At 41.6% G+C, this 22,463-nt stretch overlaps 1 protein-coding gene across 1 annotated transcript in view; it reads right to left on the bottom strand.

The window, feature by feature from the left end:
• CENPM (centromere protein M) overlaps nt 1-22,463 on the bottom strand; it is an 86,744-nt gene that overhangs the window by 24,701 nt on the left and 39,580 nt on the right. The window contains exon 3 of the mRNA XM_053721387.1: nt 12,204-12,302. Within this exon, the coding sequence (XP_053577362.1) occupies nt 12,204-12,302 (99 nt within the window). The remainder of the gene's footprint in view (nt 1-12,203; nt 12,303-22,463) is intronic.

Genomic DNA, 22,463 nt, shown 5'->3' with positions numbered 1-22,463 from the left:
CTCGCAACTAGTAACATGCAACCTCCCCCAAATCCAATTACCCCCACTGGCAACTAGTAACATGCAACAGCCCCCAAACCCAATTACTCCCCCAATGGCAACTAGTAATATGCCACACACCCCAAACCCAATTACACTCCAATGGCAACTAGTAATATGCCACACCCCCAAACCCAATTAAATCCCACTGGCAACTAGTAATGTGCGACGCCCCAAACCCAATTAGCGCCCAATGGCAAATAGTAATGTGCGACAACCCCAAACCCAATTACCCCCCCACTGGCAACTAGTAATGTTCGACACCCCCAAACCCAATTACCCCCACTGGCAACTAGTAATGTGCGACACCCTCAAACCCAATTACCCCCAATGGCAAATAGTATTGTGCGACACCCCCAAACCCAATTAACCCTCACTGGCAACTTGTAATGTGCGACACCCCCAAACCCAATTACCCCCACTGGCAACTAGTAATGTGTGACACCCTCAAACCCAATTACCCCCAATGGCAAATAGTATTGTGCGACACCCCCAAACCCAATTAACCCCCACTGGCAACTTGTAATGTGCGACACCCCAAGCCCAATTACCTCCCACTGGCAACCAGTAATGTGTGACACGCCCAAACCTGAATACAACAACCTGCAAACCTTCCAAAGCCCAACAACCCCCCCCCCACCACCTGGCTACTAGTAATGTGCAACACCCCCAAACCCAATTATCTGCCCAGAACTGTCAAATAGTAACGCACAAAACTCCCCAAACCCAATAACCCCCCCCCACACTAGTAGCATACAACAGCCCCTAAACCCAATTACCCCCCAATGGCAAATAGTAATATGCCACACCCCCAAACCCAATTACCCCCCCAATGACAACTAGTAATATGCCACACCCCCAAACCCAATTACCCCCCCAATGGCAACTAGTAATATGAGACACCCCCAAACCCAATTACCTCCCACTGGCAACTAGTAATGTGCGACACCCCCAAACCCAATTACCCCCACTGGCAACTAGTAATGTGCGACACCCCCAAACCCAATTACCCCCACTGGCAACTAGTAATGTGCGACACCCCCAAACCCAATTACCCCCACTGGCAGCTAGTAATGTGACACACCCCCAAACCCAATTACCTCCACTGGCAACTAGTAATGTGCGACACCCACAAACCCAATTACCCCCACTGGCAACTAGTAATGTGCGACACCCCCAAACCCAATTATCTCCCACTGGCAACTAGTAATGTGCGACACCCCCAAACCCAATTATCTCCCACTGGCAACTAGTAATGTGCGACACCCCCAAACCCAATTACCCCCCACTGGCAACTAGTAATGTGCGACACCCCCAAACCCAATTACCCCCACTGGCAACTAGTAATGTGCGACACCCCAAACCCAATTAGCACCCAATGGCAAATAGTAATGTGCGACACCCCCAAACCCAATTACCCCCACTGGCAACTAGTAATGTGCAACACCCTCAAACACAATTACCCCCAATGGCAAATAGTATTGTGCGACACCCCCAAACCCAATTACCCCCCACTGGCAGCTAGTAATGTGCGACACCCCCAAGCCCAATTACCTCCACTGGCAACTAGTAATGTGCGACACCCCCAAACCCAATTACCCCCACTGGCAACTAGTAATGTGCGACACCCCCAAACCCAATTATCTCCCACTGGCAACTAGTAATGTGCGACACCCCCAAACCCAATTACCCCCCACTGGCAACTAGTAATGTGAGACACCCCCAAACCCAATTACCCCCACTGGCAACTAGTAATGTGCGACACCCCAAACCCAATTAGCACCCAATGGCAAATAGTAATGTGCGACACCCCCAAACCCAATTTCCCCCACTGGCAACTAGTAATGTGCGACACCCTCAAACACAATTACCCCCAATGGCAAATAGTATTGTGCGACACCCCCAAACCCAATTACCCCCCACTGGCAGCTAGTAATGTGCGACACCCCCAAGCCCAATTACCCCCCACTGGCAACCAGTAATGTGTGACACGCCCAAACCTGAATACAACAGGTAACTAGTAACGTGCGACAGCCCCCTAACCCATTTACCCCCCCCCCACTGGCAACTAGTAACGTGTGACACCCCCAAGCCCAATTACCCCCTCACTGGAAACTACTAACATGCAGCAGCCCCCTAACCCAAATACCCACTACAGGGAACTAGTAAAGTGCCACAGCCAGCAAAATTAAAAACCCCACAATGGGAAACAAAATGTATGCTTACCTGATAAATTTATTTATTTATTGACACAATGAATCCACGGATCATCTAATTACTATTGGGAATATCACTCCTGCCCAGCAGGAGGCGGTAAAGAGCACCACAGCAAAGCTGTTAAATATCACCTCCCTTCCCTCCAACCCCAGTCATTCGACCGAAGTAAAAGGAGAGAAAGGAAGCAACAAGGTGCAGAGGTGTCTGAGGTTTATAGTAAGACAAAAGCCTGTGGGCCGTGGACTCATCGTGTCAAAAAATAAATAAATCTATCAGGTAAGCATAATTTTTTTTTTCTTTCTAATGACATGATGAGTCCACTGATCATCTAATTACTATTGGGAATCAATACCCAAGCTAGAGTACACAGATGATACGGGAGGGACAAGACAGGGAACCTAAACCGAAGGCACCACTGCTTGAAGAACCTTTCTCCCAAAAGAAACCTCAGCCGAGGCAAAAGTATCAAATTTATAGAATTTTGAAAAAGTGTAAAGAGAGGACCAAGTTGCAGCCTTGCAAATCTGCTCTGCAGAAGCTTCATCTTTGAATGCCCAGGAAGAGGAAACAGCCCTCTTAGAATGAGCCGTGACTCTCTCAGGAGGCTGCTGTCCAGCTGTTTCATAGGCTAAGCGAATTATACTCTTCAGCCACAAAGAAGAGAAGTAGCCGTAGCTTTCTGAACCTTGCGTTTCCCAGAGAAAACAAACAAAGCAGAAGACTGACGAAAATCCTCAGTCGTATGCAAATAGAATTTCAATGCACGCACTACGTCCAGATTGTGCAGCAGACGTTCCTTCTGAGAAGAAGGGTTAGGACACCCTGAATAATCTTGGACACCTCCTTTATGGCCAAAGAAACAGAGTTCCACTCTGATGATTGATGTAAGCCACTGAGGTTATATTGTCCTACTGAAATCTGATAAACCGGGCGACAGCTAACTGATACCAGGCCAGAAGAGCATTGAAGATTGCTCTTAGCTCTAGAATGTTTATGGGAAGAACATACTTTTCCCGAGTCCATGTCCCTTGAGCCCTTAGAAGACCCCAGACTGCTCCCCAACCTATCAGGCTGGCGTCCGTTGTCACTATCACACAGGTAGGTCTGAGAAAACAGGTTCCCTGTGAAAGATGATCCTGAGACAACCACCAAGGAAGATAATCTCTTGTCATCTGATACAGATGAATTTGCGGAGACAGATCTGCATAATCCCTGTTCCACTGTCTGAGCATGCATAACTGCAGAGGTCTGAGATGGAAACGAGCAAAACTAATAAATAGTGTCCATGGTGGCTACCATCAGACCGATTATCTCCATACATTGAGCCACTGATGGCTGAGGAGAGGATTGAAGAGACAGACAAGAATCGAAAATCTTGGATTTTCTGACTTCTGTCAGAAAATCTTTTATCAAAATGTAATCTATTATGGTTCCCCTTGTAGATTCACCTTCAAACCATAAGAGCGCAGGAAGGATGGGAGCAACTCCGTGTGGCAGTTTGCTAGATGAAAAGACTGGGCCTGAACCAGAATGTCGTACAGATAAGGCGCCACTACAATACCCTGTAACCAGAGCACTGCCAACAGAGATCCCAGAACCTTTGAAAAAATTCTGGGACCTGTAGCAAGACCGAAAGGAGAGCCACAAATTGGAAGTGTTTGTGGATAAAAGCAAAACTTGTGATGATCCCTGTGGATGGAAACATGAAGGCACGCATCTACTGTTGTCATAAAATGACCCTCTTGAACTAAAGGAAGAATGGAACGAATAGTTTCCATTTTGAAGAACAGTACTCTGAGAAATTTTGTTTAGACTCTTGAGATCCGATATTGGTCTGAAGGTTCCCTCTTTCTTGGGAAACACAAACAGATTGGAGTAAAATCCCAGACCCTGCTCCTGAATTGGAACAGGAACTATCACCCCCATTTTGGATAGATCCCGAGCACAACGAAAGAACGCCTCTCTTTTAATCTGGTCGACAGATAATCTTGAGAGAAGAAATCTGTCCCTGGGGGGAAAGATCTTGAATTCTAGTTTGTATACCTGGGACCCAATGTCTATCGCCCAAGGATCCTGAACATCCCAAACCCAAGCGAAAAAAGAAAAGTCTGCCGGCGGCCGACCCTTCATGCAGACTTTGGATCATTAGCTGGCTTCTTGGATTGCTTTTCCCTCATTCGAAGATTGGATGGGTCTCCAGGAAGGCTTGGACTGTTCCTGTCTTGTAGAGGGAGAGGAAGGTTTACCCTTGAAGTTTCGAAAGGAACGAAAATTACTCCGACGTCCCTTCTGCTTATTTATCTTATCCTGAGGGAGAAAATGTCCTTTTCCTCTTGTAATATCAGAAATAATATCAGCCAAAGCTGGGCCAAACAAGGTCTTACCCTTGTAAGGAATAGCCAAAAGCTTAGACTTAGACAACACATCTGCCGACCAAGATTTCAACCACAAGGCTCTGCAAGCCAGAATGGCAATCCAGTTATCCATAGGGTTCTACAAAAGAACAGCTATCCTCTATGGGAATTGTAGTTCTCTTAGCTAAAGTGGAAATTGCCCCTTCCACCTTGGGGACCGTTTGCCAAGACTCCTTAATAGAGTCAGCAATGGGAAACATCTTCTTAAAAATAGGTGAAAGAGAAAAAGGGTACCGCCTTGGGGACCATTCCGGCTTCTCTCATTCCTTAACAATAAATTCTGTAGCCCGATCTGGTACGGGAAAACATTCCAGCATGGAAGGTACATCATAATACTTGTTAAGTTTACTAGACTTATTAGGGTTGACAACAGTAGTGTCAAAGCCGTCCAGAATAGCCAAAACCTCCTTGAGTAGTAAACGGAGGGGCTCTTGCTTAAACTTGAAGGATACAACTTCAGCATCAGAGGAAGGAATTACACTGTCAGAATCTGAAATCTCACCCTCAGATGCTACTGAAGAATCCTCCCCATCAGATCTATGAGATGGAATATTCGGAATAGCCACAAATGAGTCAGACACCTTATTGTTTAGTCTTCCTCTTGTGCTTTCCCTGTAGCATGGGAAAGACAACGCATCAGAAAACTGCAGAAGACATGAGGGTAACAATGCCTGAAAGAGACCCCAGACGGACCTTGAGAGGAAGCGCAGGGCACTGTATTAATGGGTTAACATTTGGAACACCTGAGGAGAAATATGAGGCATATTTTGAACATTGTCAGAAGATTCCTGGACAGCATCCGTCTTAGACAATGTTGGCTCAAAAGGTCTATCCTTAAAAATTAATGTTCTCTCAACACATGAGGAACAGAAAGGAATTGGTGGTTTAATGTTAGCATTCAAACATAAAGGACATCTGTAATCTATAACAGAGGCTTGATCCATCTTTAAAATATCCAAATTTAATAAAAAGTTTAAACAGAAAAAAACGTTACTGTTTCTTTAAATTTTTGATGCAATGCAAAACGGAACTGCAGTATTTATTAATGAAATACAATAACGTTACCAAAAAATAAAAACAAACCCTCAAACAGTCTCTACACCTCAGCTATAGCTCTGCTGAGGTGCCTACCTTGCTTGATACTGTAAATATGTGAATGTGAAAAGCGGAGGTACACAGAGCTGTACAAATGATGCCAGACGATCGTTTGATCAATATGAATAAAAATGGCCAGTTGCAATGTTTTTCTCCTCCGTATACAAGAAGGGAGAGAATAATAAGTGCGCAACTTCTAATTTTACCGCCACACAAGCCCCGCCCATCGTGGGCATTGCAAAAATAACTTCTATCCGACATTACCAGTGAAACTCCGTTAATAACTAACAGAAATGTCACAAACATTGAGCCAAGTCTCCTCAAGTCCCCAGTGCCTGCAATATACTGCCTTACATAATCCTCTGAAAACACTAGGAGTAATGTAGCCAAAGTCCCATATCAGGGAAATAATAAAAAAGTGCCATAAGTATTATTTTTCTTAATACTGCTTAAGAAAAACAGAATTTATGCTTACCTGATAAATTACTTTCTCTTGTGGTGTATCCAGTCCACGGATTCATCCTTTACTTGTGGGATATTCTCCTTCCCTACAGGAAGTGGCAAAGAGAGCACACAGCAGAGCTGTCCATATAGCTCCCCCTCTAGCTCCACCTCCCAGTCATTCAACCGAAGGTTAGGAAGAAAAAGGAGAAACCATAGGGTGCAGTGGTGACTGTAGTTTAAACAAAAAATCTACCTGACTTAATAGCCAGGGCGGGCCGTGTACTGGATACACCACAAGAGAAAGTAATTTAAAGGTAAGCATAAAGTTTTCTCTTGTAAGGTGTATCCACGGATTCATCCTTTACTTGTGGGATACCAATACCAAAGCTTTAGGACACGGATGAACCACTGCTTGTAAAACCTTTCTCCCAAAAATAGCCTCAGAAGAAGCAAAAGTATTGAATTTGGAAAATTTGGAAAAAGTATGCAGCGAAGACCAAGTCGCTGCCTTACAAATCTGTTCAACAGAAGCCTCATTTTTAAAAGCCCATGTGGAAGCCACTGCTCTGGTAGAATGAGCAGTAATTGTTTCAGGAGGCTGCAGGCCAGCAGTCTCATAGGCCAAACGGATGATGCTTTTCAGCCAAAGGGAAAGAGAGGTAGCGGTCGCCTTCTGACCTCTCCTCTTACCAGAATAGATAACAAATAGGTTGTTTGTCTGAAATCCTTAGTTGCTTGTAAATAGAACTTTAAAGCATGAACCACATCAAGATTGTGTAACAGACGTTCCTTCTTTGACGAAGGATTAGGACACAGAAGGAACAACAATTTCCTGGTTAATATTCTTATTAGACACAACCTTAGGAAGAAAACCGGGTTTGGTACGTAAAACTACCTTATCCGCATGGAACACCAGGTAAGGTGAATCACACTGTAAAGCAGATTACTCTGAAACTCTTCGAGCAGAAGAGATAGCTACCAAAAACAAAACTTTACAAGATAAAAGCTTAATATCTATGGAATGTAAAGGTTCAAACGGAACCCCTTGCAGAACTGAAAGAACTTAATTCAGACTCCATGGCGGAGCCACAGGTCTATAAACAGGCTTGATTCTGACTAAACGTTTGAACGTCTGGTACCTCTGCCAGACGTTTGTGAAAAAGAATTGACAAGGCAGATATCTGTCCCTTTAAGGAACTAGCTGATAATCCTTTCTCCAACCCATCTTGGAGAAAAGACAAAATCCTGGGAATCCTAACCTTACTCCATGAGTAACCCTTGGATTCGCACCAAAAAAGATATTTTCGCCAAATCTTATGGTAGATCTTCCTGGTGACAGGCTTTCTAGCCTGAATCAGGGTATCGATAACCGACTCAGAGAACCCACGCTTTGATAGAATTAGGCGTTAAATCTCCAAGAAGTCAGACGCAGAGAAATTAGATATGGATGTTTGAAAGGACCTTGTATTAGAAGGTCCTGCCTCACTGGTAGTGTCCATGGTGGCACAGAGGACATGTCCACTAGGTCTGCATACCAGGTCCTGCGTGGCCACGCAGGCGCTATTAGAATCACCGAAGCCCTCTCCTGCTTGATTCTGGCAACCAGACGCGGGAGGAGAGGAAACGGTGGAAAAACATAGGCCAGATTGAAAAACCAAGGCGCTGCTAGAGCATCTATCAGCACCGCCTGGGGATCCCGGGACCTGGACCCGTAAAGAGGAAGTTTGGTGTTCTGACGGGACGCCATCAGATCCAATTCTGGAGTGCCCCATAGCTGAGTCAGCTGGGCAAACACCTCCGGGTGGAGTTCCCACTCCCCCGGGTGAAAAGTCTGACAACTTAGGAAATCCGCCTCCCAGTTGTCTACTCCTGGGATGTGAATTGCTGAGAGATGGCAAGAGTCATCCTCTGCCCACCTGATTATTTTGGTTACTTCCATCATTGCTAGGGAACTTCTTGTTCCCCCTTGATGATTGACATAAGCGACAGTCGTGATGTTGTCCGACTGAAATCTGATGAATTTGGCCGCAGCTAGTCTATTAGGGTTCCTAGGAAGGGAACTCTTGTGAGTGGGGGAGAGAGAACTCTTTTTGATGTTCACCTTCCACCCGTGAGACCTCAGAAAGGCCAATACAATTTCCGTGTGAGATTTGGCTCTTTGGAAAGTCGACGCCTGAATTAAGATGTCGTCTAGATAAGGTGCCACTGCTATGCTCCGCGGTCTTAGAATCGCCAGGAGGGACCCTAGCACCTTTGTGAAAATTCTGGGAGCGGTGGCCAACCCGAAAGGAAGAGCCACAAACTGATAATGCTTTTCCAGAAAGGCGAACCTGAGAAACTGGTGATGATATTTGTGGATAGGAATATGTAGGTACGCATCCTTTAGATCCACGGTAGTCATATATTGACCCTCCTGGATCATTGGTAAGATTGTCCGAATGGTCTCCATCTTGAATGATGGGACTCTGAGGAACTTGTTTAGAATTTTGAGATCCAGGATTGGTCTGAAAGTTCCTTCTTTTTTGGGAACCACAAACAGGTTTGAGTAAAACCCCAGCCCTTGTTCCGCAATTGGAACTGGGTGGATCACTCCCATTGTATGTAGGTCTTCTACACAGCATAAGAACGCCTCTTTCTTTGTCATGTCTGAAGACAGACGAGAAATATGGAACCTTCCCCTTGGGGGGGGGGGGAGTCCTTGAATTCTAGAAGATATCCCTGGGATACAATCTCTAAGGCCCAGGGATCGTGTACGTCTCTTGCCCAGGCCTGAGCGAAGAGAGAGAGAGAGTCTGCCCCCTACTAGATCCGGTTCCCAGATCGGGGGCTACCCCTTCATGCTGTCTTAGGGGCAGCAGCAGGCTTCTTGGCCTGTTTACCCTTGTTCCAGCCCTGGTAAGGCTTCCAGGCTGCCCTGGGTTGTGAAGTGTTACCCTCTTGCTTTGCAGCAGGGGAGGATGAAGCAAAACTGCTCCTGAAATTCCGAAAGGAACGAAAATTATTTTGTTTGTTCTTCGTCTTGAAGGACTTGTCCTGGGGGAGAGCATGGCCTTTTCCCCCAGTGATTTCTGAAATAATCTCTTTCAATTCAGGCCCGAAGAGGGTCTTTCCTTTGAAAGGGATGTTCAATAGTTTGGATTTTGACGACACATCGGCCGACCAGGACTTTAGCCATAACGCCCTGCGCACTAAAATGGCGAAACCTGAATTTTTTGCTGCTAACTTAGCTATTTGGAAAGCGGTATCTGTGATAAAAGAATTAGCCAGCTTAAGAGCCTTAATTCTGTCCATAATGTCCTCATATGATGTCTCCGTCTGGAGCGCATCTTCCAGTGCCTCGAACCAGAACGCAGCTGCAGTGGTTACAGGAACAATGCACGCAATAGGTTGGAGAAGAAAACCTTGTTGAACAAAAATTTTCTTAAGTAAACCCTCTAATTTTTTATCCATAGGGTCTTTAAAAGCACAACTGTTTTCGATTGGTATAGTTGTGCGTTTAGCAAGTGAAGAAACAGCCCCCTCCACCTTAGGAACCGTCTGCCAAGAGTCCCGCATGGGGTTAGATATGGGGAACATTTTCTTAAAAACAGGGGGGGGGACGAAGGGAATACCTGGTTTATCCCACTCCCTAGTAACGATATCCGCAATCTTCTTAGGGACCGGGAACACATCAGTGTAGACAGGAATTTCTAGGTACTTATCCATTTTACACAATTTCTCTGGAACCACCATAGGGTCGCAGTCATCCAGAGTAACCAATACCTCCCTGAGCAATAAGCGGAGGTGTTCTAGTTTAAATTTAAAAGCCAACGTATCTGAGTCTGTCTGAGGAGCAACCTTTCCCGAATCTGAAATTTCTCCCTAAGACAGCACATCCCTCGCCCCCATTTCAGAGCGTTGTGAGTGAATATCGAATACGGCTACTAAAGCGTCAGAATGCTCAGAATCTGTTCTTAAAACAGAGCTATCACGCTTTGCAGGTAACACGGGCAGTTTAGATAAAAACACAGAGGGTATTATCCATGACTGCCGCCAAGTCTTGTAAGGTAAAAGAGTTAGACGCACTAGAGGTGCTAGGCGTCGCTTGAGCGGGCGTAACTGGTTGTGACACTTGGGGAGAGGTTAACGGGCTAACCTCATTACCTTCTATCTGAGAATCATCTAGGTCCACATTTTTAAGTGTAACAATATGTTCTTTAAAGTGTATAGACATATCAGTACAAGTGGGACACATTCTGAGAGGGGGTTCCACCATGGCTTCTAAACACATTGAACAAGGATTTTCCTTGGTGTCAGACATGTTTAACAGACTAGTAGTAAGGCAAACAGGCTTAGAAATCACTTTAATCAAGTAAAAACACACTTTGCAAAAAACGTTACTGTGCCTGAAAATGCAGCAAACTTTTCGAAATTTTCACAGTAAGTACCTAAAGCATTAGTAAGATTGCACCACTAGCAATAAAAACGATTAACCCCTTACTGCCCAAACCGGATCGATATTAAGAACAGACCGGTTAAAACAAACTTCAGCACCTTGCCACAGCTCTGCTGTGGCCCTACCTGCCCTTAGGAGTCAGATTTGTGGGGAAAAACCTTCTTATGGGTCCTCAAACTGTAGCAGGACCCTCCATGTGAAACAGCCTGAAGTTCTAGTCACTAAAACTGCGCATCTGAGGTGCGAAATTAGGCCCCTCCCACCTTACTCCGGTGCTGTAAGGCCTAAATAATCACTCCTAAGTGTTTTAATAATAGCCATGTGGGTAAAAACCCCTGAAAAAATCAATAAAAACTGTTTTTCAATAAAAATCGTTTGCCATTAAGTAGTGTCAACCAGCATAAATTAACCCTGTTATGTAAGCTAGCAATTCCATACTTAGTCTCTGAATACAGCTTACCCTTCCCTCATGGGGATCTTATCAGTCTTTTCTAGCATTATCACAGTCTTGTCTAGAAATAAATGACTGAACATACCTTATTGCAGCCTGATCTGCAAACCGTTCCCCCCAACTGAAGTTTTCTTGTACTCCTCAGTCCTTTGTGGGAACAGCAGTGGATTTTAGCTACAACATGCTAAAATCATCTTCCTCCCTGCAGAAATCTTCATCTCTTTTCTGCTAGAGAGTAAATAGTACACACCGGTACCATTTAAAATAACAAACTTTTGCTTGTAGAAAATAAAAACTACAATTCTAACACCACATTCACTTTACCCTTCCGATTGCTTAGAGCCGGCAAAGAGAATGACTGGGGGGGTGGAGCTAGAGGGGGAGCTATATGGACAGCTCTGCTGTGTGCTCTCTTTGCCACTTCCTGTAGGGAAGGAGAATATCCCACAAGTAAAGGATGAATCCGTGGACTGGATACACCTTACAAGAGAAATAAAGTTAGCACTTACCTCAAAATCTGCCTGGCAGCAAGGCAGCTCACTAGGTTTGAGAGGTCCTATCCCTCACATGGACCTGTGGAAAATAATAAGGGCAGCACTTTTATTTAAATATGAGGGAGGCGCAGTGAGAATTATGTCCCACAAGTTCCCTTTGCTTAAAAGCCACCAATGCTCTACTGAAGAAACTGAAATGGACTACAGCTACACCCTGGAGGAAAAAAACAGCACATACTAATACTGCAAATAAAATCTTGATTGAAGAATATTTCCAGACACCTAACTTTACCACGTCCTTACAGTAACGTAGGCAAATAGAATGACTGGGGTTAGAGGGAAGGGAGGTTATATTTAACAGCTTTGCTGTGGTGCTCTTTGCCGCCTCCTGCTGGGCAGGAGTGATATTCCCAATAGTAATTATATGATCCGTGGACTCATCGTGTCATTAGAGAGAAAATAATATGCTACAGACCCCTAAGCATAATTATACCAAGTTATCCCCCTATACTGGCAAATAGTTATTTGCAACACCCCCCAAACTGCAGTTATTATGCCTAAGGTCACGCAGTAAACTAGGAACTGAAAATCATAGGAAGTTGGTGCACACTTACCTGTACTTGCTGTGCAAGTTAATCAGGAAGACAACCATGTCAAACCGTGGGCGGAGGTGCTCTCTCTCATATGGAAGTGGGAGGGATGGGGCCATGTGACTGCAAGCAAGGTAAATATTAGTACAGTGCGCCCTGGGGCAAACAGCACTCCCCTAATATCCCACATTCAGGCCAACTACTGATGCTCATGATCTAGCAGAGACGGTCCGCAGCGCTCATGGTCTAGCACAGACTGTCAGCAGCGCTCATGGTCTAGCACAGACTGTCAGCAGCGCTCATAGTCTAGCATAGACCATCAGCAGCGCTCTTAGTCTAGCACAGATCGTGAGTAGCTCTCTGACGGCTAGATTACAAGTGTTGCAGTACAGGTTTTAACATTGAAAAAATGCCCATTCCAGCTAAATCAGCCAGGAACGCATATTACGAGTCGTGTCGGTATAGCTATGCCGCAAGCATTTTAGCCTGTAACGCAACGTCCATTCTGCACTCAAAAAAATTACGTTTTTGTGTGGGATTTTCATAGCACCGGTATTACAGGTTGTGTGTTCAGGCTAAAAAGCTTGCATTACAGTCTATACCGACACGATCTATAGCGCCATCTGAAAGTAGTGGTTATGGATTTTGCGAAACAAAAATGTTTCACAAAATTTATAACTAAAGTGCTACAAAGTACACTAACACCCATAAACTACCTATTAACCCTTAAACCGCCGCCCTCCTGCATCACAAACACTATTTAAAACTTATTAACCCCTAATTTGCCGCCCATCGCAACTATTAAATAAACCTAATAACCCCTAATCTGCCACCCACCCACATCGCCAACACTATAATAAAGCTATTAACCCCTAATCCGGCGTTCCCCAACATAGCCAACACTATAATAAAGTTATTAACCCCTAAACCTCTGGCCCCCCACATCGCTGCCACTAAATAAGCCTTTTTAACCCCTAAACCGCCAGCCTCCCCACATTGCAAAACACTTAAACTATTAATCCTTAAACCTAACACCCCCTAACTTTAAATTAAAATTACAATATAACTATCTTTAAATAAATAAAAACTTTAAACCGAACATTAAACTATAAATTAACCTAACATTACTATTCTAATAAAATAAAAATACTACCAATTAAAAATCTAAAACTACAAATTTCAAAAAAACCTAACACTAGGAAAAAAATTTAAAAATCTAAAATTACAAAAAATAAACATTTAGCTTACAAAAAAAAGAAAATGAAAGTCAACCAATAGGATTTCAGTAGCTCTCATCCTATTGGCCGATTTGAATTTGAAGAATCAAACCAGCCAATAGGAATGCAAGGTACGCTATTTTGAAATGGCTACATTGTATTCAACTTCAGTGTACGGCGGTGAACGTATGAAGATGACGCTCCGCATAGGATAGGATCGTTTTCTAGGATAGCTCCACGCCACCGGGATGAATATAGAAGACGTCCCCGAGATGGATGAAGACTTCTCGCCGCCTGGATAAAGATGTCCGGACTTCAGGAACCGTGAGTAGATTTTATGGGCTTAGTTTTGTTTTCAATTTTTTGGGTGGGTTTTTTTTTTTTTTAGATTAGGACTTTGGGCTTTTGTAAAAGAGCTGAATGCCCTTAAGGGCAATGCCCATACAAATGCCCCTTTAGGGGCAATGGGTAGCTTAGGTTTTTTTTTAGTTAGGTTTTTTTATTTTGGGGGGTTGGTTTGGTGGTGGGCTTTACCGTTGGGGGGACTTTGTATTTTTTTTACAGGTAAAAGAGCTGTTTAACTTAGGGCAATACCCTACAAAAGGCCCTTTTAAGGGCTATTGGTAGTTTATTGTAGGTATGGGGGTATTTTTATTTTGGGAGGCTTTTTAATTTTATAGGGCTATTATATTAGGTGTAATTGTTTTTATTTTTGATAATTTGGTTTATTATTTTTGTAAGCTTAGTGTTTTTTATTTTTCGTAATTTTAGATTTTTTAATTTTTTTCGTAGTGTTAGTTTTTTTAAATTTGTAATTTAGATTTTATTAGAATAGTAATGTTAAGTTTATTTTTATTTCACAGATACGTTTTTATTTATTTAAAGATACTTATATTGTAATTTTAATTTTCAAGTTAGGGGGGTTTTAGGTTTAGGGGTTAATAGTTTAGTGTTTTGCGATGTGAGGGGGCTGACGGTTTAGGGGTTAATAGGTTTATTTAGTAGTGGCGATGTGGGGGCCGGAGGTTTAGGGGTTAATAGGTTTATTTAGTGGCGGCGATGTGGGAGGCCAGAGGTTTAGGGGTTAATAACTTTATTATAGTGTTGGCGATGTTGGGGATTGGCGGAATAGAGTTTAATAACTTTATTTAGGTGTCGGCGATGTCGGAAGCGGGAGATTAGGGGTTAATTGCTTTATTATAGTGTCAGCGATGTCGGGGACCGTCGGAATAGGGGTTAATAACTTTATTTAGGTGTCGGCGATGTTGGGAGCGGGAGATTAGGGGTTAATAACTTTATTTAGGTGTCGGCGATGTCGGGCGGCAGATTAGAGGTGTTTAGACTTGGGGTTTATGTTAGGTTTAAACGTAACTTTTTTTTCCTAATAGACATCAATGGGGTTGCGTTACGAAGATTTCTCTCCCCATTGATGTCTATGGAGGAAAGCGTGTACGAGCACGTCAAATCAGCCCTTGGATTTTGTGCGGGATAGAGCTTAACGCCACCATATCGCACGCACAATGAGGCTTTTCAGTAACTCGCAATGGCAGCGCTATGGAAAGTGAAATAACGCAACTTTTTTGGCGTTAGTTTCGCAACCTGTTTAGCGCAAAACTCGTAATCTAGGTGATAGTCTAGCACAGACTGTCCGTACCGCTCATGGTCTAGCACAGACTGTAAGTACCCTGCACTCAATAGCTAAATCTGTGCTGTTCATGCTCAGCACTGACAATAAGTACCACTTGTGCTTTTCTTACAGACGTTCAACTATCTGCTATGTGAGAACATCACACATCTAGTTATATACACACACACAGTATATGTATATGTATATGTATATATATATATATATATATATATATATATATATATATATATATATATATATATATATATATATACACATATGCAAAATAGAAATGGCTGCAGCACTCCAAGTTGTTTTTTTATAACATTTTTATTACAAGCAGTGAAATACAGGCGACGTTTCGGGCTTCTGCCCTTTCTCAAGCCAAGTGATTAGTACATAATCCAACTCCACCTTTTATAGGCAGTCCATGTGACACAACACAGGTGTAAATAATTACAATTGTGATAATACATATTCTTTCAACAGAATAAAAATAATCAATAAACAGTGATTTTGTTTCATAATCATAACTATGCATTTTTTATATACAAAAAACCTTGTGATTTTCAATTTATGTAATTCTTTAAACACCTTCTTATTATTAAATATTTAGTGTTACTGTGAGGAAAATATAAAGTGACCTTAACAGTTCATTATCTTATCTGTGAATTATGTGAGACAATTTCATGTTAGTGATTTTTCATTACCATTCATTTATACTATTTAAAAAAATCTTTATTTTATTAAAAACAGTAATCAAACTAACAACTAAATTCTAATCTTGCAAGATATGTTTTATCTCTGATGGATGTTAAACAGGGGAATGCATACACTCTAATATTCTTTACTATATGTAAACCATAACAACAGCATTCAAAATAAAACCCTTACATTTTTTCCAAACAACCTATTTTTATATTATGTTATTCAACACATCTCTTTTTTCAAGTTGTTCTCTTTTCTTTATGTGAATCTTGATCTAAATCATAGAGAGAAAGTTTACAGTAAATTATCACAATCAACTCATTATAGAAACAAGAACAGGTTATAGTCTTTATTTAAACCTTTAGGGTGCATACTTTCTAGTCTATTGATCCAAATAACCTCTCTCTGCTGTAGTTTTTTAACCCTATCCTGTCCCTTTCTCTGTATTGGAACATGTTCAAGGATTTGAAACCTTAACTGGTTAACATTATGGTTTTTCTCTTTAAAGTGTGCAGATACAGGTAAATCTGAAATGGCCTTACGTATGGTGTATTTGTGTTGTGTGAGTCTGTCTTTCATTTTTTGGGTAGTTTCCCCTATGTATATTAATCCACAGGGACATTTTAGAGAATATATGACATGATCCGTTTGACAAGTAAACAAACCATTAATCCTATACTTTAAAGTATAGGATTAATGGTTTGTTTACTTGTCAAACGGATCATGTCATATATTCTCTAAAATGTCCCTGTGGATTAATATACATAGGGGAAACTACCCAAAAAATGAAAGACAGACTCACACAACACAAATACACCATACGTAAGGCCATTTCAGATTTACCTGTATCTGCACACTTTAAAGAGAAAAACCATAATGTTAACCAGTTAAGGTTTCAAATCCTTGAACATGTTCCAATACAGAGAAGGGGACAGGATAGGGTTAAAAAACTACAGCAGAGAGAGGTTATTTGGATCAATAGACTAGAAAGTATGCACCCTAAAGGTTTAAATAAAGACTATAACCTGTTCTTGTTTCTATAATGAGTTGATTGTGATAATTTACTGTAAACTTTCTCTCTATGATTTAGATCAAGATTCACATAAAGAAAAGAGAACAACTTGAAAAAAGAGATGTGTTGAATAACATAATATAAAAATAGGTTGTTTGGAAAAAATGTAAGGGTTTTATTTTGAATGCTGTTGTTATGGTTTACATATAGTAAAGAATATTAGAGTGTATGCATTCCCCTGTTTAACATCCATCAGAGATAAAACATATCTTGCAAGATTAGAATTTAGTTGTTAGTTTGATTACTGTTTTTAATAAAATAAAGATTTTTTTAAATAGTATAAATGAATGGTAATGAAAAATCACTAACATGAAATTGTCTCACATAATTCACAGATAAGATAATGAACTGTTAAGGTCACTTTATATTTTCCTCACAGTAACACTAAATATTTAATAATAAGAAGGTGTTTAAAGAATTACATAAATTGAAAATCACAAGGTTTTTTGTATATAAAAAATGCATAGTTATGATTATGAAACAAAATCACTGTTTATTGATTATTTTTATTCTGTTGAAAGAATATGTATTATCACAATTGTAATTATTTACACCTGTGTTGTGTCACATGGACTGCCTATAAAAGGTGGAGTTGGATTATGTACTAATCACTTGGCTTGAGAAAGGGCAGAAGCCCGAAACGTCGCCTGTATTTCACTGCTTGTAATAAAAATGTTATAAAAAAACAACTTGGAGTGCTGCAGCCATTTCTATTTTGCATATTAATACCTGTCAAGGTGAGACAGCGGCTGCTTGCACCCTTACCGAGGACAGAATTGGTGCTGGACGTTAACTTGTTTATATATACACATATACATACATATACACATATATATATATATATATATATATATATATATATACACATATACATACATATACACATATATATATATATATATATACACACATATATATATATATATATATATATATAGATATATATATAGATATAAATATACACACACACATTTTATATATATATATATATATATATATATATATAAAATATGTGTATGTGTATGTATGTATGTATACTAGTGATCCCCTTTTTGTTCACAATTGTTGTACGTATAAAGATTATTATAACCCGGAAGTGGATGTTGTAAACTTCCAGGGTCACATTAACCTAAACCGGAAATGATGTCAGTTTGGCGCCTTTTTTGACAGGAAGAAGGAGGTACCCGTTTGTGTTTCACTCTATTTAAGCACGGTTTGTGTGTGTTATTTGTGTTCTGAAGAATGGGAGTTTTGTTCCCCAAAACGTCAATAAATTTGACTAATTGCTTTGAAGAAAACCTGGTTTGCCTCTGACTTTGTTGAAGCTTGCTGTATGTACACAGAGGGACTGGGTGGTTGACCCCTGGAAGGCGGATTCACATCTTGGATTGTCAGATATATATATATATATATTAAATATGTGTGTGTGTATATATATATATATAAAAATATTTATATATTGTATATATATATATATATATATAAATAAATAAATAAATAATGTGTGTGTATATACAATATATATATATATATATATATATATATATATATATATGTGTGTGTGTGTGTATGTGTATATGTGTGTGTATATATATATATATTAATAATAAAAAAGAAGAAAGAGACCACTATTGTCCAGCACTAGACTGTAACTCTATCGTAATACACCCCACATTTAAACAGAAAAGCAGGAGAGAGAGATTTTAGCCCTCAGCCTATGCATATTAAAATTCATTATAACAATAGACAACATATATAAATCTACTGCCAGTGCCAGTTAGCAACAAGAACATATCAGCAAATGACATACATAATCATATTGTTCATACATCAATTTATCTATTATATCGTTCCAAAAGAAATGAATCAATATTGGGCAATATTGGCCTTGGTACACTAGATCTCAATATCAAGCGTTCAGGTATCAATATGTCCAACCAAGAAACTAGAGTTCACAAACCACCATTGTTAGTTGATATGTTAGACCACAGCATAGAAGCTGTATTTGTAATCCAAAGACATAAAGGTAGCGATGTTATCCCAAACAATTCTTGGCAACTGTTACGGTAGGCCTGGTACCCCAAATGAGTACCTCCGTCAGAACTCTTCCCTTGTCCTGGACATCCCTTTATCCAGAGCAATAGCTCCTGATATCGCCCTTTGACCGCAGTATAAAGTTATGTAGGGGAACAGAGCTGAGACACCACTCAGTTTTCTGAACACAAAAATGAACACTTTATTTGAAAGTAGCACACAGATTTATACACCCTGGCATTCCAGAGTCACAGAGCTTCAGGTTACATAGGGAATTGGTTAAACAGCAAAGCAAACATATGAACAATACATCAAACCTCTAACAATTGTCTATTCACAGGTAAAACAGATTAACATATCAAGTTAATTAACTGGGGAAAAAAGTTTACTCAGACAATCTGATGTTGGACAGTCTAGTTAACATAATCACACAGCGACACAATCAGTTTACCCAGACAAACTCCTGAGACACAATCAGATCAGAAACATAAAAAAAAAATCTTATTACAGAATACAAGAATAGCTCTTATTAACTATGAAGTCCTTTATGCCCCCTTGGTTTATAGAGTCACAATTGCTCCCACAAGGGGCACTCACACCCTATACCCATCCTGTATTTATGGATACAGGGTGACATGGACATAAGACAGAGTTATGAAAGTACATGGGGTGTCCAGCATATAAAATTCCCTATTTCCATGCAGTTTCTGGGTATCCTTAAGTCCATGTACCTCCAGCCCAAAGAACGTTCCATAACGGGCCCTCAGATCTTGGTGACTCACTTCACATAGTTCCAAGACAGAGGGGTCTGTCACACGGCTCCCTCCTTGTGGGACACTCCGGCAAAACCAGCTTGACCCTTTGGCGGGTCAACTTGGGGTTGACCGGACTAGGAGGTGGTAGGAGTGTCAGTTTGCCGGGACAATCCATCTGCATTCCCGTTCTGCTTACCGGGCCGGTAGCTGATGGTGAAGTTATAGGGTTGGAGGGCTAAACTCCACCACAGCAATCTACCATTGTCTCCTGAGACCCGGTTAAGCCAGACTAAGGGATTGTGGTCCGTTATGAGAGAGAATTCCTGTCCGTATAAGTAAGGGCTCAACTTCTTCAGTGCCCAGAGCAGGGCTAAACATTCTTTCTCCACTGCCGCATAACTTACTTCTCTAGGTAACAACTTGCTGCTTAAGTATGCGACAGGGTGCTCTCCTCCATCCTCCCCGACTTGGCTCAGCACAGCCCCCAGTCCATACATGGAAGCATCTGGGTCTCAGCAGCAGGTGGGTCGTTCTCGGCGGCACGGGTCTGGGCACAGATAGTCACAGGGTTAACATCAGCGGGACCCATCGGAGCGTAGGCAGAAACAAAGGGGGGCCACACATGTCTAGCGTCCACTCCCCAATCCAAATGTACCCGGGCAACAGGTAGGTGGAAAACAGCGCCCCCTGCTACCCTCACAGCCACAGCGTCTCCGGTCTGCTGGTTCTCGGACACCAAGTTCTTTTGGAGCAAGGTCATGGTAGCACCAGTATCTCGTAGACCACTGATCTCCCTCCCGTTCACTTTAACCAGTTGCCGTTGCTGTTGTCGGTTATCCCGGTGGGCAGCTTGCACGGGGTCTGCTTCATGTAGGATGCCCCAGCATTCTTCCTCCTCTACGCAGTGGGCCGCAGGCTGAGGGTTACGTGGGTTTCCGCCGGCGGGTCTCCTCCAGGACTGTGCTTGGTTCGCTGGGTTTAGTGGACACTCTGGTCTTTTGTGCCCTAGTTGCTTACATCCGAAGCACTGAATGGGCCGCGAGTAGTCCCGTGAGTTGAACCAGGCTGGCTGAGGATAGTTTGTGGCTGGAGGTGGTGCTGTAGAGCGGTGCGCCGGGGGTTGGTAACCGGTAGCTGACTGTGGGTCGGTACTCCACCCTGGCAGGGGTTTTAGTGGTAGCAGTGTCCAGTTTGCGGGCATCCATATACTCATCTGCCAGGCGAGCAGCTTCATGCAGTGTGGAGGGTTTACAGTTCCGAACCCACTCTCTAACTCCTGCGGATAACTTAGTAAGAAATTATGATCAAGCACATCTAATGAAAGCATGTGTTTCCAAATGAACATATAGTGGGAGTGCTGCCAAAGTGACCAAAATAAATAATTAGACACAGGAATTGGCACACATACAAACGCATGAGACCACATATTATTTCACATATTTAAACTTTTTTCTTTTTTTTCTTATTTGTCTTTATACTGCAAAAATTTGCCTTCTTAATATTTCAAGCAAAGAAGGAAATGGTTGTCACTAAAGTCCGTGTGTAGTATAGTAAGCCAAGCCTGGCACCGGGACTTAATATAACACAAACACCCCCAAACAATTGTATAGTGAGCCAAAGTAGAGAGGTGTACCTGTAGCACCGAAGCGAGAAAGTCCTTGTAACAACGGAACAACATCCGATGGCAGCGTGTCTGCCGACTTCTCTTCCTTCCGCCTCTCGCAAAACCCGGTCTGCAGCTCGATACGCGTCACCGCGTGACGTAGGAGAAAGGGGGTGTGTGCGAAAGTCAGCGTATTCACCCGGTCCGGCAGCAGAAGAGGAGTTAGATACCTGGGCTCAAATGCTGGTAAAATACATCACAAATGAAGAAGTGGAGTCCCAGGTGAATATAGTAAAAACAGTCCTTTATTATAAACGTTTAAAACGGAAATTCTTGTGAGACGCAGCTCACTCGGTCCCAACAACAGCCTTGGAGAGGAGTAGAAAGAGCGTAGCACCAGTGGCTTACATGTTTCGGCTAAATGCCGTAATCATAGCCTAAGGTGCTATGTCTCTAAGGTAGTTAAGACAGGTAGAAAACAATCTGATTGGCTAAAACACTGAAAGTGTAATTAAGAGAAACGCCCAATCTAGCACATCCTGATTATACAATTAAATTAACCCTATGTATGTCTTACCTATATGATTTACAAAATACAAAGTATATGACAGCAAGTATATATTTAGGAAAAATAATCGTGATGGAGAATGACACAATAGCAACTAGGAGAATGGCACATTGATGAAATATGGCTGAAAAGAAAGAACCTATATTTCAGTTAATGGCAAGCTGGAATATACAGCTTACAATAGCTTCGATAAATATATTAACTGAATAGGTATAGTGAGTTGGTATAGATACCAACTCACTAAAAATACAAAAAATACAAAAGATGGTCCATGTCACAGACATAGTACCCATAGTTAGTATATCAGTTATCTGTTACATGTGATGTTCAGAAAAGTCAAAGCAAAAATACACATGGATGTATGTGAATATATGAATATAGAATATGGACAAAAGGGGGTAAAAGGGAGCAAGTTACAGGTCACTAACACTATATAAAAGTATGTGTGGTATAAACAGCAGGAATATGTCAATATCATGCAAGGACCACTCATAAATACCCCCTCTGTCTATAGCTATGTTAACGATGTGTAGTATGTAAATATGTAGATTTGTAGATATGTAAATATGTGTTGATTCACTCCCAAAAATTGATCAAATCAAATTTGGAGTTCAGACCCTGAGGGAGTCTGGTTTTTAATTGAAAGATCCAATAGGTTTCACGTTTAGCTAAAACTTTGTCTATATCACCCCCCCTATTG

This window comes from Bombina bombina, chromosome 7, assembly GCF_027579735.1.
Source record: "Bombina bombina isolate aBomBom1 chromosome 7, aBomBom1.pri, whole genome shotgun sequence".
In the NCBI taxonomy this organism is placed as follows: Eukaryota; Metazoa; Chordata; class Amphibia; order Anura; family Bombinatoridae; genus Bombina; species Bombina bombina.
This window is presented reverse-complemented; position numbering and strand designations above follow the sequence as displayed.